The 13,118-nt window shown below is 36.3% G+C and overlaps 1 protein-coding gene across 2 annotated transcripts in view; it reads left to right on the top strand.

Annotated features, from left to right (window-relative positions):
* Window positions 1-13,118, top strand: part of samd12 (sterile alpha motif domain containing 12) — a 102,783-nt gene that overhangs the window by 50,776 nt on the left and 38,889 nt on the right. For both annotated transcript variants that reach the window (XM_052584998.1, XM_052584997.1), the window contains exon 4: window positions 155-295. In XM_052584998.1, the coding sequence (XP_052440958.1) occupies window positions 155-295 (141 nt within the window). The remainder of the gene's footprint in view (window positions 1-154; window positions 296-13,118) is intronic.

Below are 13,118 nucleotides of genomic sequence, written 5' to 3'. Positions count from 1 at the left end.
CTCAATCCGTTTTTCCACAAGGGAATTATAATAGCGCCTAATAATTGGCAACTACAGTTATTCTTTATGTATTATAAATGTGCAATTTGTAATGATTTTTTTTTCTTTGTACAGCCCAGCTTGGATTCATGTTCTTGTGTTTGTGTGTGTGCAGGTCGAGCTCTGATGAGGCTCACTGACAGGAAGCTGGAGCGTATGGGCATCATGCAGGAGAGTCAGAGACAGTACATCCTACAGCAGGTCCTCCAGCTCCGCGTCAGAGAAGAGGTCCGCACTCTGCAGCTACTCACCCAAGGTACATGCACATACACACAAACATGTACAGCTATGCATATAGACTTCTGATCTTTTTCATTTAAACTGAAGTGAACTTTCTTCACTTTAACCCTGCCTTAATAGATTTTAATTAATGGATAACTACCCTTTTATGAAGCTGTTTTATGAACCTTTTTTTCCTTTAATGTAGATTGTGTAGTTAAGCCTGTGTAGTAGTGCTCTTTTTCGTGTCTTCTTGATCTTGTTGAGGGTCCCCTCACACTTTAAATGAAAAAGTTATTGCAGAATTGCAATTCAAAGAAACTCATATAAGAGTCATTTTTAACTAGAAATGAAAAGTGTGTCAAGACCATTTTTTAAACTTGAAACTTTTAGTTTAAAAAGCCATCAATCTATGGAACGACAGATGGAAAGATAGACGGATAGATGGTTGGATGGTTAAAGAGATGTATAGATGCATATTGTATATGGACGGATAGATAGATCGGATAGGATTCAGATCTGTTGACCTCCATCTTTACTGGCTAAGCATTCCTTGAAAGAGAGAGTTGGTGATTGAAAAGGAGAGAAAGAGAGGTATTATTTGGTGAAGGCCCCAGCTGTCACTGCTGTTTTTTGCCTTCTTTCTGATATACAAACTAAACTAAACAATGACGTGCATGGGAACGGACAGCAACACAGATGCTCTCTAAATCGGCCAGAAATTGCAATCGCCCAGTGAAGGACAGTATTTTTAGGGGACTAAAGAGGAGCTGCTGTGCCTGACAAAGTAAAGCAAGGCTGAATGTTGTTGTTTTTTTAGTTATTTATTTTTTTATTTATTTTTTATTTTTTTGCAATACAAAGCAAACATGCTTGTCTTCATAGTAAATGAAGCCAAAAAAAAAATATATCATAGAATCCTCCTCACGAATGCACCTGGTAACTCATGTCGGACACTTGGATACATACAGTCTGACATTAGCTCCTATCTGCAGCGACTAACAGCTTTTATTGTGCACTGGCAGTCGGGTATCATGCAGACAGACAATAATTAACCTTTAAGGCTCATTGGACCATGCAGAGAAAATAATTAGATTCTGGCTCCCGTGAATGCCAGAGGGATGGCTGGACCACGAAGGCCTTATCAGTTACAGTGAACCGGACAGTAACAGCCAGTGTTTTCTACTTCATATAACCATCCACCGGGCGGAAATCACTGATTGGCTTTCATGTCATGCTATTTCATGCTATTGTGAGCAGTGTTTGTGGATTTTATATTGTCGTTCAATCAATGCAAAGTTTGTGAGTTTTTTTAGGCAACATTAATGGTGTGTTCAAGTCATGACGGATGGATCGTATTTATGAGTTGAATGCATATTAACTCCACAACAAAGTCGTTTTTACAAGTGGGAAACTGAGTTGGGGGCGTGTTAGTAAAAAACGTGTGCGATACAGTGGATGTAGCCAAAGACTATAGATACCAGTGTCTGTCTGACCGTAAATTTGTTGAAATTAATAAAATTATTAATGTCGTAATTTGTAGACTCATAAGTACATACGTTTTCAAATATGTGCAAGTAAATGTATTTGGTAGCTTAAACACGATTTATAATGACCGAGTTAGTTGATCTATAATGGGTGATGAGCGCCACCATGTTAGTTCGTGGTGAATCCGAGCTTGTGAGATTTAAACGAAAATAGTTTTTTTATAATTATTTTTTTTTTTTGCAGATGCACTCCCCAACAAAATCTAGAATGATTCTTTCTTTCCAAGTATTATATTTTTTTTTTTAAATAATGTTTAGCCCTAATCATTTCATTGTTGATTAAATTGGATTAGAACACGTTGCAAGCAGGGCTCAATCTTTGTCGCAGCTCTTCGTGTCAGGAACAGGTACACATGGCTCAGACAAACATAAGCTCTTCCAAATTAATAGATTCAATGCAACCCATATTTCTTTGATTGTAAGCATGAAGTATTTTAGGCGTTTCCATTAGCATTTGGCTGGATGTGTATGATATGGAAAGTATGTATTTTGTTGCTGTACACCCATTAGGGAACAGTGACCTCATACATGTGGACATAACTAAACATGGTGTAAGTTTTTCTGTCTGTGGGACATCTACAGTATCTGCTGATGTTGAACGTCTTCGCTTCTCCCCTGAGTGAGATCAGACCTGTTATTTTGCCAACTGTGACAGTACCAGAACCCAATGAAATCATCAATACAAAATTGAAACCCACCCATAGATACCAAACAATCACAACAGATGGCTCACAAAGCGGTTGTACAATTGTTTATGGGCCTTGAAGTAATGAGAACTGCTGAGTTCTAATCATTCTGTCATAATTATTTCTCATTAGTGTTTACACATTGCTTTTACATCGGTATCCATGGCTACATCGAATATTAGACTTCAGGGGAGATAAAAACCATCTACACTGTTGTGATAAAAATAGATGTTCTCAATGTTAATGAATCAGGCAGCCCAGAAAACAAAGAGTGACTGAGCCGAGTTTAATGAGTATTATCTATTTTTTCTTTCTTCTAGCCTTTTTGATTCAAGTATCTCTGAATTCCCCAAAAACATCAGTCTCATTTTAATTCATGAAGAGGTCAGAATCATAGAGGTTATTGCACAGATTATGAATTATTGCATACATGTGTCTTGACAGGGTCAAATCTCAGAGGTTGTTATACAGGTTTTAAATTGGCTGCCATCTAGAAAGTTAGACAGGGAGTTTAATAGCAGTCCAGCAAAGCGCATTTATCAAACCAAAAGAGCAAAAGTGATCAGTAACAAAAACGTTCTGTCCTTTCAATGTGCTTTGAATGTCTTTGGGAGTCTTTGAGGGATGAGGTAAACATTCATATTTTTTTAATGATAGCAGTTTGATGATAATACACTGTGATGTTTTAATGTTTTTTAAGAAGAAAAAAAACATTTCTAAGTGTGATAGAAGTGTTTTATTGATCATGTGGTGGATAAATTTGTCATGTTATTGTTTGAAAACATTTAGCATGTGTTATTATAGAGTTAAAAGTATTCTGCAAGATGAAAATGTTGTATCTTAATCATTGCAAAAATAAGGAGAAGCATTTTTGTTTATATACTATGTGTATGTACTGTGTATATTTATTATGTATTTCTAAAGACAGACACGTACAGTATATATATTGTATATATTTATATGAATATAATTTACTTTATAAACAGGGCTTTAAATGAAAAAAAAAATCCAATTGGTTTACTCCGAGCAGAATCAATATTTTAACGTTCCTGTTCCTGCATTCCTCTCGTTTCGGTTTCTGGTCCTTTTCCTGTCAAAATTCAGTTTGTTTCCATTTTTTGTTTTCAATCGTTGAAACGGTTTAGTGCCCTGTATTTTCACACATTCATGTATTTTTCATAAATACATGAATGTGTGTGTGTGTGTGTGTGTGTGTTTGTGTATATATATATATATATATATATATGATAAATATACACAGTACACACATATATATTATGTACGTAAAAACGTTTAATTTTGGATGCTATTAATTGCGATTAATCATTGCGATTAATCATTGCACAGCACAAATTTTTAGACATTTCATTTTTGCAATATGTAGTGTAATTTATAAGAAACTAATACTGGACTGGTCAATAACAGTCTTAAAGTGCTGTATTTTATTTATGAAAAAAGTAATGGCTGTTATAAATAAAGTGCACCACAAAAAAATCTAGCATGTGTTGTGAGGTAGTCTGTAATGTTTAAATGGAGTATTTTGCAGAGTCTTGGGATGCACATTGTAGCATTTGCACTAGTATATCTAGGAGACAGAGGTGAGGAGATCTCTATTATTAACATTATTGTGTGTGTGTGTGTGTGTGAGCGAGAGAGAGAGAAAGAGAGCGAGAGAGAAAGAGACAAAGCCAGAGAGAGCACTCTAGGGAGAGAAATGCACTCAGTGGTCCCCTCTCTTGGGGTGTCGGTGGGAAAAGGTGCAGATTGGTATCATTATTTTGCGGCGCTTCGAGGAACCCTTCCTCTTCTCCAGAAGGTCAGATTAATTTCATTTTTTAATTTCCTTCCTAGGCAATCCCAGAAGAGACACTTCCTGAGCCCTGTTTGGGAAGATGTGATTAAGTCTTGTTGAAGAAAATGAGTAAAAGAAATATACTCTCCTATTATTCCTCCATAAGTTCCTGTCATTCAGTCACATGTTGTTTAATAGAGTCCTCAGCTGAGAATCACATTTATTCCAAATCAGTATCGGAATGTCTTAGATGAGTTTGCACATTAGAAGCTCATTTTGACTGACACACAAACTGTTTGACATCATTAGAAAGTGGAATATATAAAATTAAATGAGATAAATGCTTTGTTTTGAGTCTTTTGAAGTCTCAGAATAGTAAAAATTTAAATTACTGATTACTCCTTTTAAAGGTAATCATGTTACTGTTCTGATTCATTTATTTCAAAACGAATTAGTTACATTACTAATTGTTACTTTCTTTCTGTGTCCAAGAAATCCTAGAAATTTATATGAAATCCCAGCATAAACTTTCTTGATAAATATTTGTTGTTAAAGCATCAACATTCCCAGAACACTGTTATAACACTGAACACTGTTATTTTTAACTAAAACAAGCATAGACTGCTACGTACATGGTTTGGCATGGTAGGAAACCAGCAAATAGTTCTCAGTTTATCGCAATCTCATGAAGCTCTGTTATAACACGAAAAATATATGCATAATGAATAATTTTTAATGTCTACAATTCATGTGTTATAATTAGAGGATTCTTGTGCACGCAAATTTCAGCACTGCACTCCTGACTGGCCATTGCGTCCCAGAAATCAGCATAGCATAAAGAAATGACAGGAGGGTGAGTAAATGATAACAAAACTTTAATTTTTGGGTGCACTGTCCCTTTAAGAGATCCTCTGCCAAGTTAAATTGAATTTGCAGTTCTACAAATTGAAAAGAGATATTATACAACTGAATTGAAATTAAGCATTTCTTTGAAGTACAGTTTTCTTTAAAAATCAATTTGAGGGAATTTTTTTCTTTTTTTTTTTTATGTTCCTCAGGGACAATCAGTTTAAACCAATTCTCAACTATCCATTCAAACAAAAGCTTTAACAAAGAAATGCATTTTGAAAAATGTTTATCTATTGATGAATGAAAGACATCCCACTTCCAAAAGGGTTCTTTTGTTTGCTAAATAGGCATGAAGAGTCTCTTCAGGGTTCAAGCAGATCTTTTGCTTGGATTTTCATCAATACGTTCAATAGAAGTACAGGGCTTAGAAAGTTCAGAGAACTGTTTGTGTTCCTTCGATTGACCATCATTGCTCATTAAAATGTGATTTCCAAGCAAAACTGTCTTTATTGAAACTGAACATCTTTAGATTTATTTTCATGATCTCATTTTTTTTTACTGATTTTCACCAACTTCCACCCACTGCTGACTAAAATACCCTTGACATGAGAAATCGAGAGCTCCCTACTTACATTTCCACTTTAGTTTTCATGTTCTGTATCAGAACTACAAGGCTAATCTTAGCTGTGCCATTTTGCTTTGCTCTTCACCGCATCTTGTTGCGTCGCACTTTGTGGGCTGTGAATACCAAGGTCACAGAGATGCCTGTTGCAGCACGATATTCCTCCAAATAAAAGATAGAGGAAACTGCAAAGTGTGTGTGTGTGTGTATGTATGTATGTATGTATGTATATATATATATATATATATATATATATATATATATATATATATATATATATATATATATATATATATATATATATATATATATATATATATATATATATATATATATATGCATGTTTGTGTTTCAAGGACAGAGGAAGAAGAGCATGCTATTAATGAAACAAAGGCTGAGACTCCTAGATATAGAAAATGTGCACACATGCATATGGATTACAGTATGCAGACAGCTTTGTCCCTGTGCAGTGTTTAATTTTAAGTATGTGTGTTTGTGTATATAGTGCATATATATACAGCTGAAGTCAAAAGTTTGCATACATTTTAGTTTTTTTATTATTTAAATTATTTTAACAAAGTAAAAGTGGGTAAACAAAATGCATGTTAATGTTTAATTAGTACTGACCTGAATAAAATATTTCACAAAAAAGATGTTTACATGTAGTCCACAAGAGAAAATGATAGTTGAATGTATGCCCCCTTTAAAAGTTTACATACGCTTGATTCTTAAAGGGTTAGTTCACTGAAAAATAGTTCTCGAGTCCAGAACAGTTTCTGTCGGATGCATCCGATTCGAAAACCGAGGAGCTGATGATACTGCACATGTGTGATTCAGCGTGAAGCAAACCGACACACAGAGCGTCTGAACCGAACTGATTCTTTTGGTGATTGATTCTGAACTGATTCTGTGCTAGTTTTATGAGCACGGGTAAACCGAAGGCTTGAATCAAGGGCAATCATTGGCAATGACGTCATTACGTTGAACGCAAAAGAACCGGTGAACCGTTTTCTTTAAATGGTTTATTGAATCGAACTGTCCAAAAGAACCGGTTTGCGGAAAAAAATGAACTTGAGATCTGAAAACCGATGCAACCAGTTCTTGACTCGAGAACGAGTCAGTCTGTTGTTCGTTATCTTGCTCGGCTCGGTGTTCATCTTCAGTTCTCTCTTCACAGCAGTTCAGTCAGTGTACTGTTTGAGTGCATGAATTACTCCGGGATATTGGTTTGTTTGAACTCAGAGGGAGTGTTAGCCACATTAAAAAGTTAACAGCTTAAGTCATTTGTGGATTAATGCTTATTGGAGACGCGAACCATTTCAAACGATTCAGTTCGATTTGGTGAACTGGTACAAAAAGATCTGGTTACATCGAATGATTAATTTGTGAACTGGATATCACCAAACTGCAGTGTCTTGAACGCGCTCACAACAGACAAGGAAGAGAAGACAATGCTGAATAAAGTCGTAGTTTTTGCTATTTTTGGACCAAAATGTATTTTCGATGCTTCAAAATATTCGAACTGATCCTCTGATGTCACATGGACTACTTTGATGATGTTTTTCTTACTTTTCTGGACATGGACAGTAGGGCTGCACGATGTGTCGTTTAAGCATCGATATCGTGATGTACGAATCCACGATAGTCACATCGCAGGATGTGCGATGTAGGCTGTCGTAGTTCATCTGTTATTCATTAACTGTACGTGCCAGCTGCTCCCCGGCCCTTGACGAATTTGTTTTGTGGATTAATTGCACAGCTTAACCATCATAGAGTGAAAGTTTATCATTGACAGGACTGAAAAACACATGCAAGTTTAACAGGGCAGAGAGAGAGAGAGCGCGACAGAGACAGAGAGAGAGAGAGCGTGAGAGAGACAGAGGGAGAGAGAGAGCGTGCGCGCGCGAAAGAGACAGAGAGAGAGCGTGCGCGATAGAGACAGAGAGAGAGAGAGAGAGAGAGAGAGCGCGCGTGCGAGAGAGACAGAGAGAGAGAGCCGTCTTCAAACAACACGAGCGCTGTCTTGCTCTCTCTCCCTCGCGCATATTAATCAATTGACACGATGGTGTCGATGTTTAAATCATTTAAAATGAGAATGTAAGTGTGCTCACACCATTTTTGTTTGTAAGTAAAAAATCGCAATATATATCGCAGAAAAATTAAATATCGCAATGTCATTTTTTCCCAATATCGTGCAGCCCTAATGGACAGTATACCGTACACACAGTTTGAATAGTTCAGTCCTGAATAGTTCAACTGCCTGCAGTTCTTCAGAAAAATTCTTTCAGGTCCCACAAATTCTTTGGTTTTCCAGAATTTTTTTGTATCTGAACCCTTTCCAACAATGACTGTATGATTTTTATGTCAATCTTTTCACACTTAGACCAACTGAGGGACTATTACCGAAGGTTCAAACACTCACTGATGCTTCAGAAGGGAAAATTATGCATTAAGAGAAGGGGTGAAAACTTTTGAACAGAATGAAGATGTGTAATTTCTTTTTTTATTTTGACTAAATATGTTTTTTTTGTACTGCCCTTCAGAAGCTATATAAGATAGTTTTTTCTCAGAAGACATTATATGTAACAATTATCTTGATCTTCAAATTCAAAAAGGTTTCTCAAAATTTCAGAAAAAAAAAATACTTTGCAAAAACTGATACATGATCCACCGAGCTGTTACAATGGTCTACACCATACAGATAAATCTGTGCAAATGGGATCATTTGCCCTGGAGGTCTGTCAGGTGCAGCCATCCGGTCAATACAGAGGAACAGCGTAGCATTGGCTGGATTAGAAAATCAGAAATGAACTGGCTGGAGGTTTGAGTTTCACAGCGTGGAGCCTCGTACATCAGTTTCCAGAGAGCAGCAGTGCCATTAAAAACGCATCGGCCCGGTTCCACTCTGTCTGCATCCCCCCCACCCCCCCATCTGCAGTGCAAAACCACCGAGCTCTCCGGCCGCCCGACGCCAAGATGCTCTCACAGATACACTCACACTTATACATTCACATAAACATGCACTGCCTTGTGTGCATATACACACTGGTAGTTGCCATGAAGTCAGCTTCCCAGCAATAGGCCGTGGACCTCGCCAGCAGGATCAATACTGTGGGCATTAAACCAAGGAAGCCAGTCCAAACTCTGCCCTGCTCCACCGAGGGTTGTTAATAAAAAATTTCTTCATTGCTTTTTATCATTCAGGCCAGGTCAGGCTCTTTAATGCTGTGCTTTTCATAGTGCGTGACTGTGTCTGCTCTGCATGAGAAAGATCAGGATTGTTGCACGTCTACAAAACAACCTACTGTACATTCACTCCAGGCACTCATGTGTGAGCAATCTGGTTTTGAAATGTCATGTTACTTGCAGTGTGGACAGGGTGTAAAATGTATTTAAATCAGATTTCATAGGTAGAAGGCTTAGTAATTCATTAAATCATATTTATTTTTTAATAACCGTGAAAAAATTTGTGTTCCGTCTAGCATCAAAAGTTAGCAATAACATCCAGTCTCTAAGTCTGACAGTTAAATTTTAATATAAAATTGGCAAATTCCTAATACAATCCATCCAATTAGTATGAGAAGAGCACCGTTCTTGACTTTGGTAGAGTTATAGTTGAATTGGTATTCTTGAATGTCAACTTGAAAGTTGACACACTGGAAGCATGTAATAATTTTATGAAGGCAGGTTTAGAGTTTTAAATTGTCTTTGTTGTGGGAAATGAAAAGGGTCTTTTAAAAGCGTTTTTTATTAATGAGCTAGTAAGAGTGTGAGGCTGGTTTATCACATGGCTAGGATTGCAGGTTACTTCACCTAAGGTTACTTAACTGTCCATTTTATTCTCTTGCTCCAGCCCCAGCTATTTCTAACAGTGGCCCTTGAGCTCTGTAATTTGAGACTTCCTGCAGTCGAATATTACACCCTATGAAGGTACTGTATAGTGATGAAACTATGGTACAGTGATAACATCAGATGGTAATACTGTGGTATTTAGGTACTTCATGATTACCATATTTATTTTACGATTGTATTTTCTATTTACATGCTCAAGGTACTTTTAAATAATACTTTGAAACATGCCCAAAACTATGGTAGAATCATTGTATATTTTTTATTAGCGTGGGCATTTGAAAAAGTTTATTCTAAAGAACAGAGTGAAGGAATGGTTAGGAGAAGGTGGCTTGGTGTCCTAGATTATATTGTGGGGTGGGAAGGAAAGTGTGTTTTGCTGACTGTCACCATACAATGACTCCATTTACCCCTAAAAAAAAAATCAAGCTTTCATTTTACTTGGTCAAATTTTAAGGCTAATTTTAACTTTGGATGTGCGTAATTTCCATCAGTATAATAGTGTTTAGTTATTGTTATTTAGACAGGGATTTTTTTTAATTAGAAACAATATGTATAAATTATGAATTATATCATTAGTTTTCCACATAATGCAAATAAGAGAATGATTTTATAATAATAAATGTGCATGATTGACATATTTGTAATCATCCTTAAAGCAGACTTAATTCTGTTTATTCGGTATGTATTTTGCAGCCATTTAGCATTGTCAGAATCACTCAAAACAGATGTTTATAAAAGGGCAGACACCATCCTTTCTGGAGATAAGATACATAGAATGTGGTTTTCCTGTGCTTGTCTGAGCTTTGTTCAGAAGGTCTGAAATATGAAGGTTTTCAGAGGCAGGTGTTCAGGTTTACTTTCTTGAGTTGGCAGACTCAGCTTCGATTTCCCCCTCGTCTTATTCAGATTCTCATCTGAAGTGGACTTGTGAGTTCATGCGAATGAAAATCGCTCAATACACCAGAGGAACTGTTCTGTACATGTTATGTCCATGGAACGGTGACCTCTCAAAATGACATAAACATCTGTTTGAGTTCACTGGATAAATTGCCTTAATTATGCTATATTTTCCCCTCCATATTCTACAGAGGCTTTTGGACAAATAAAGCTAATTTTCCCCTCTCAGTCAACCCAGGGGCTCCACCTCTTGTTTTTCAATAAGTCTGATTGTAGCCTTTCACTGGACTATTGAACCTGCTCTCCCTGCTGTGCCGTCGCGCACACATCCTCTCTCATTTCTAGCCTCATCCATTCCTTCTCTAAAGAATTGCTGTTACATTCTCCAGCACTGATCAACAATCCATCATTAGCTATAATTGCTGCCATTACACATTTAATTGCCTGCCAAAATGTCCCTTTCCTCCCTCTCTGGGTGAGCATGATGAGAAGTGAATATCGTTTACAGTCTTCTGCTCAGGAAAAGTTTGCACTTTTCTTCCTTTAATTAAAAGTGTTAATTTGTTATAAGAAACAAGGCGTGACTGTAGGCACAGCTGGGTAAATTACTTACTAATTGTAGTCTGATACTGATTACAGATTACATTATGAAAACTGTAGTCACTTGTATTTAAGTAATCTAGGTTACTAATTTTAAGCTAATGTATTTTGACTACTTTTTAGATTGCTTTTATATTACTTTTTTCAAACTTGTTTTGCCATTAAACTTGCCATATTGATGTAAAAAAAAAAAAAAAAAAAAAAGCTAAGAGTACGAAAATATATTATTTGAAATATTTTTTGTCTGTCTTTGTGAATATAATCAAAACTGAATTGTATGACACACAGTAGCATTTTTGAAAGGAAAATTTAAACGAGACAAAAGAGGAGTGCCATTGTATGAATATGTAATTATGTAATCCATAAAAAATAACTGTAATCATATTATGAGCATTTTAAAATGCATTATACGCTAATTACAAGTACTAGTTTTTTTGTGAGAAACAGACCAAAGTTAATGTGAAACTTGCACATCCATGATAAGCGTAACAATGTCAGCTTCATGAATCAATCGTTACGTTGATTTGGACCTTCTCAGTGAATTGTTTGATCAGGTTTCTAAAACTTGTTTGAATGATTTGTTCATAAATAAGACTGAATTGGTTCTAGAGTGAGGGATAAATCACCCAAAATTAAAATTCTGTTATCATTTACTCACCCGCGAACTGTTACAAACCTCTATGATGACTTCTGCTGAACAAGGCATGCATATGTATAGGCTAACCCTATTTATTTATTTGTGATGCGATCTAGGAAAACCCAACACATGGTGAAATTTTACCTATTTTAGGTTTTGGTACCATATGAAAGCTGACTTACAGACTAACATTAGACCGAAGAGGACTGTTTTCTGTTATTTATCAAGATAGGCATAATCTCTGAACGTTTGATCACCCCTTTTATGTTTGGATAGCACGAATAGTGTACCTTGTAGTTAGAAAAGCGAGCGCAGCACACCTGTACATATAACAGACTCCTCCTCTTTAGTAACATCATCATCGAATCCTTCATCTCTGAACTTGAAATAGTCCATCATAACATCTTTTAGGGCACTGACATCACCACGACTGAGTGGACAGAGATGAGCAAGATCGTCTAAAAAGTGAGCAGCCTCAGACTACATTGTTTTCTTGCGCTCCACCATCTCACCATATTAAAAAATGAATTAATAAATATTGAAAATTGTTTTTTGCTAAGAAATCTTTAGAGGTGATAGACATGATGTTATAGAATAATAATTGAATGCAACCTATTTTTCGAATTTCCTGAAAACATCCCAGTACGACATCCATACAAGTATAGTGAAATTTGAGCATTCCTAACAGCGCAGTCACATGTCCCTATCATGCCATTTTTAAGGTTGCTGATATCGTTTTATGAGTATCCTAAAACAGGTTTACATGCATGCAAGGTCAAAAAACAGATTTAATTATACATCATTTCTAAATTATATGTAAACGACTTGTGTGAAGCAGTTCAAAGAATCAGTCTCTCTTAAGCAGTGTTGGGAATCGTTAAAAATGTTCCGGTTCCGGTTCCACCTAACGGTTCTGGTTCCGGTTCCATTAAAAAAATTGTGGTAAGGAACAATGCACAGTTTGTGTTCCACAGAAAAGGCAAGTCTTATGGGTTTGCAATTGAGAATACATAATGACAGAAATATTACATTTCACGGCCCGACTTCCTAGAAACCATATAGCAACAACCTGGCAACAACTTAAAACATTCTAGAATTGTGGCTGGGATTTTTATTTCATTCATTCAGTCCCTGTTTCCTGTTCTCTACTACCACTCCATGAATAATGTCGCAGCTGTGATCTAATTGTGAGTTTGCTCTTGCATCAGCTCACAGTATATCAGAATCTCACTGACTCATGGAGAGCAAATTGGCTTAAATCAGTTTGAGCCTTGATAAAAATCGGTTTATAAATATTTACCGACAACGACTGCCTAAAGGGTGGGTACCAATGAGACTTATTTGTATTTGTAAGTAGCAGATACACTGCACTATAGTT

Source organism: Carassius gibelio, chromosome B19 (assembly GCF_023724105.1).
Source record: "Carassius gibelio isolate Cgi1373 ecotype wild population from Czech Republic chromosome B19, carGib1.2-hapl.c, whole genome shotgun sequence".
Lineage (NCBI taxonomy): Eukaryota > Metazoa > Chordata > Actinopteri > Cypriniformes > Cyprinidae > Carassius > Carassius gibelio.
Note: the sequence above shows the minus strand (reverse complement) of the source record. Positions and strands in the feature narration are given on the sequence as shown.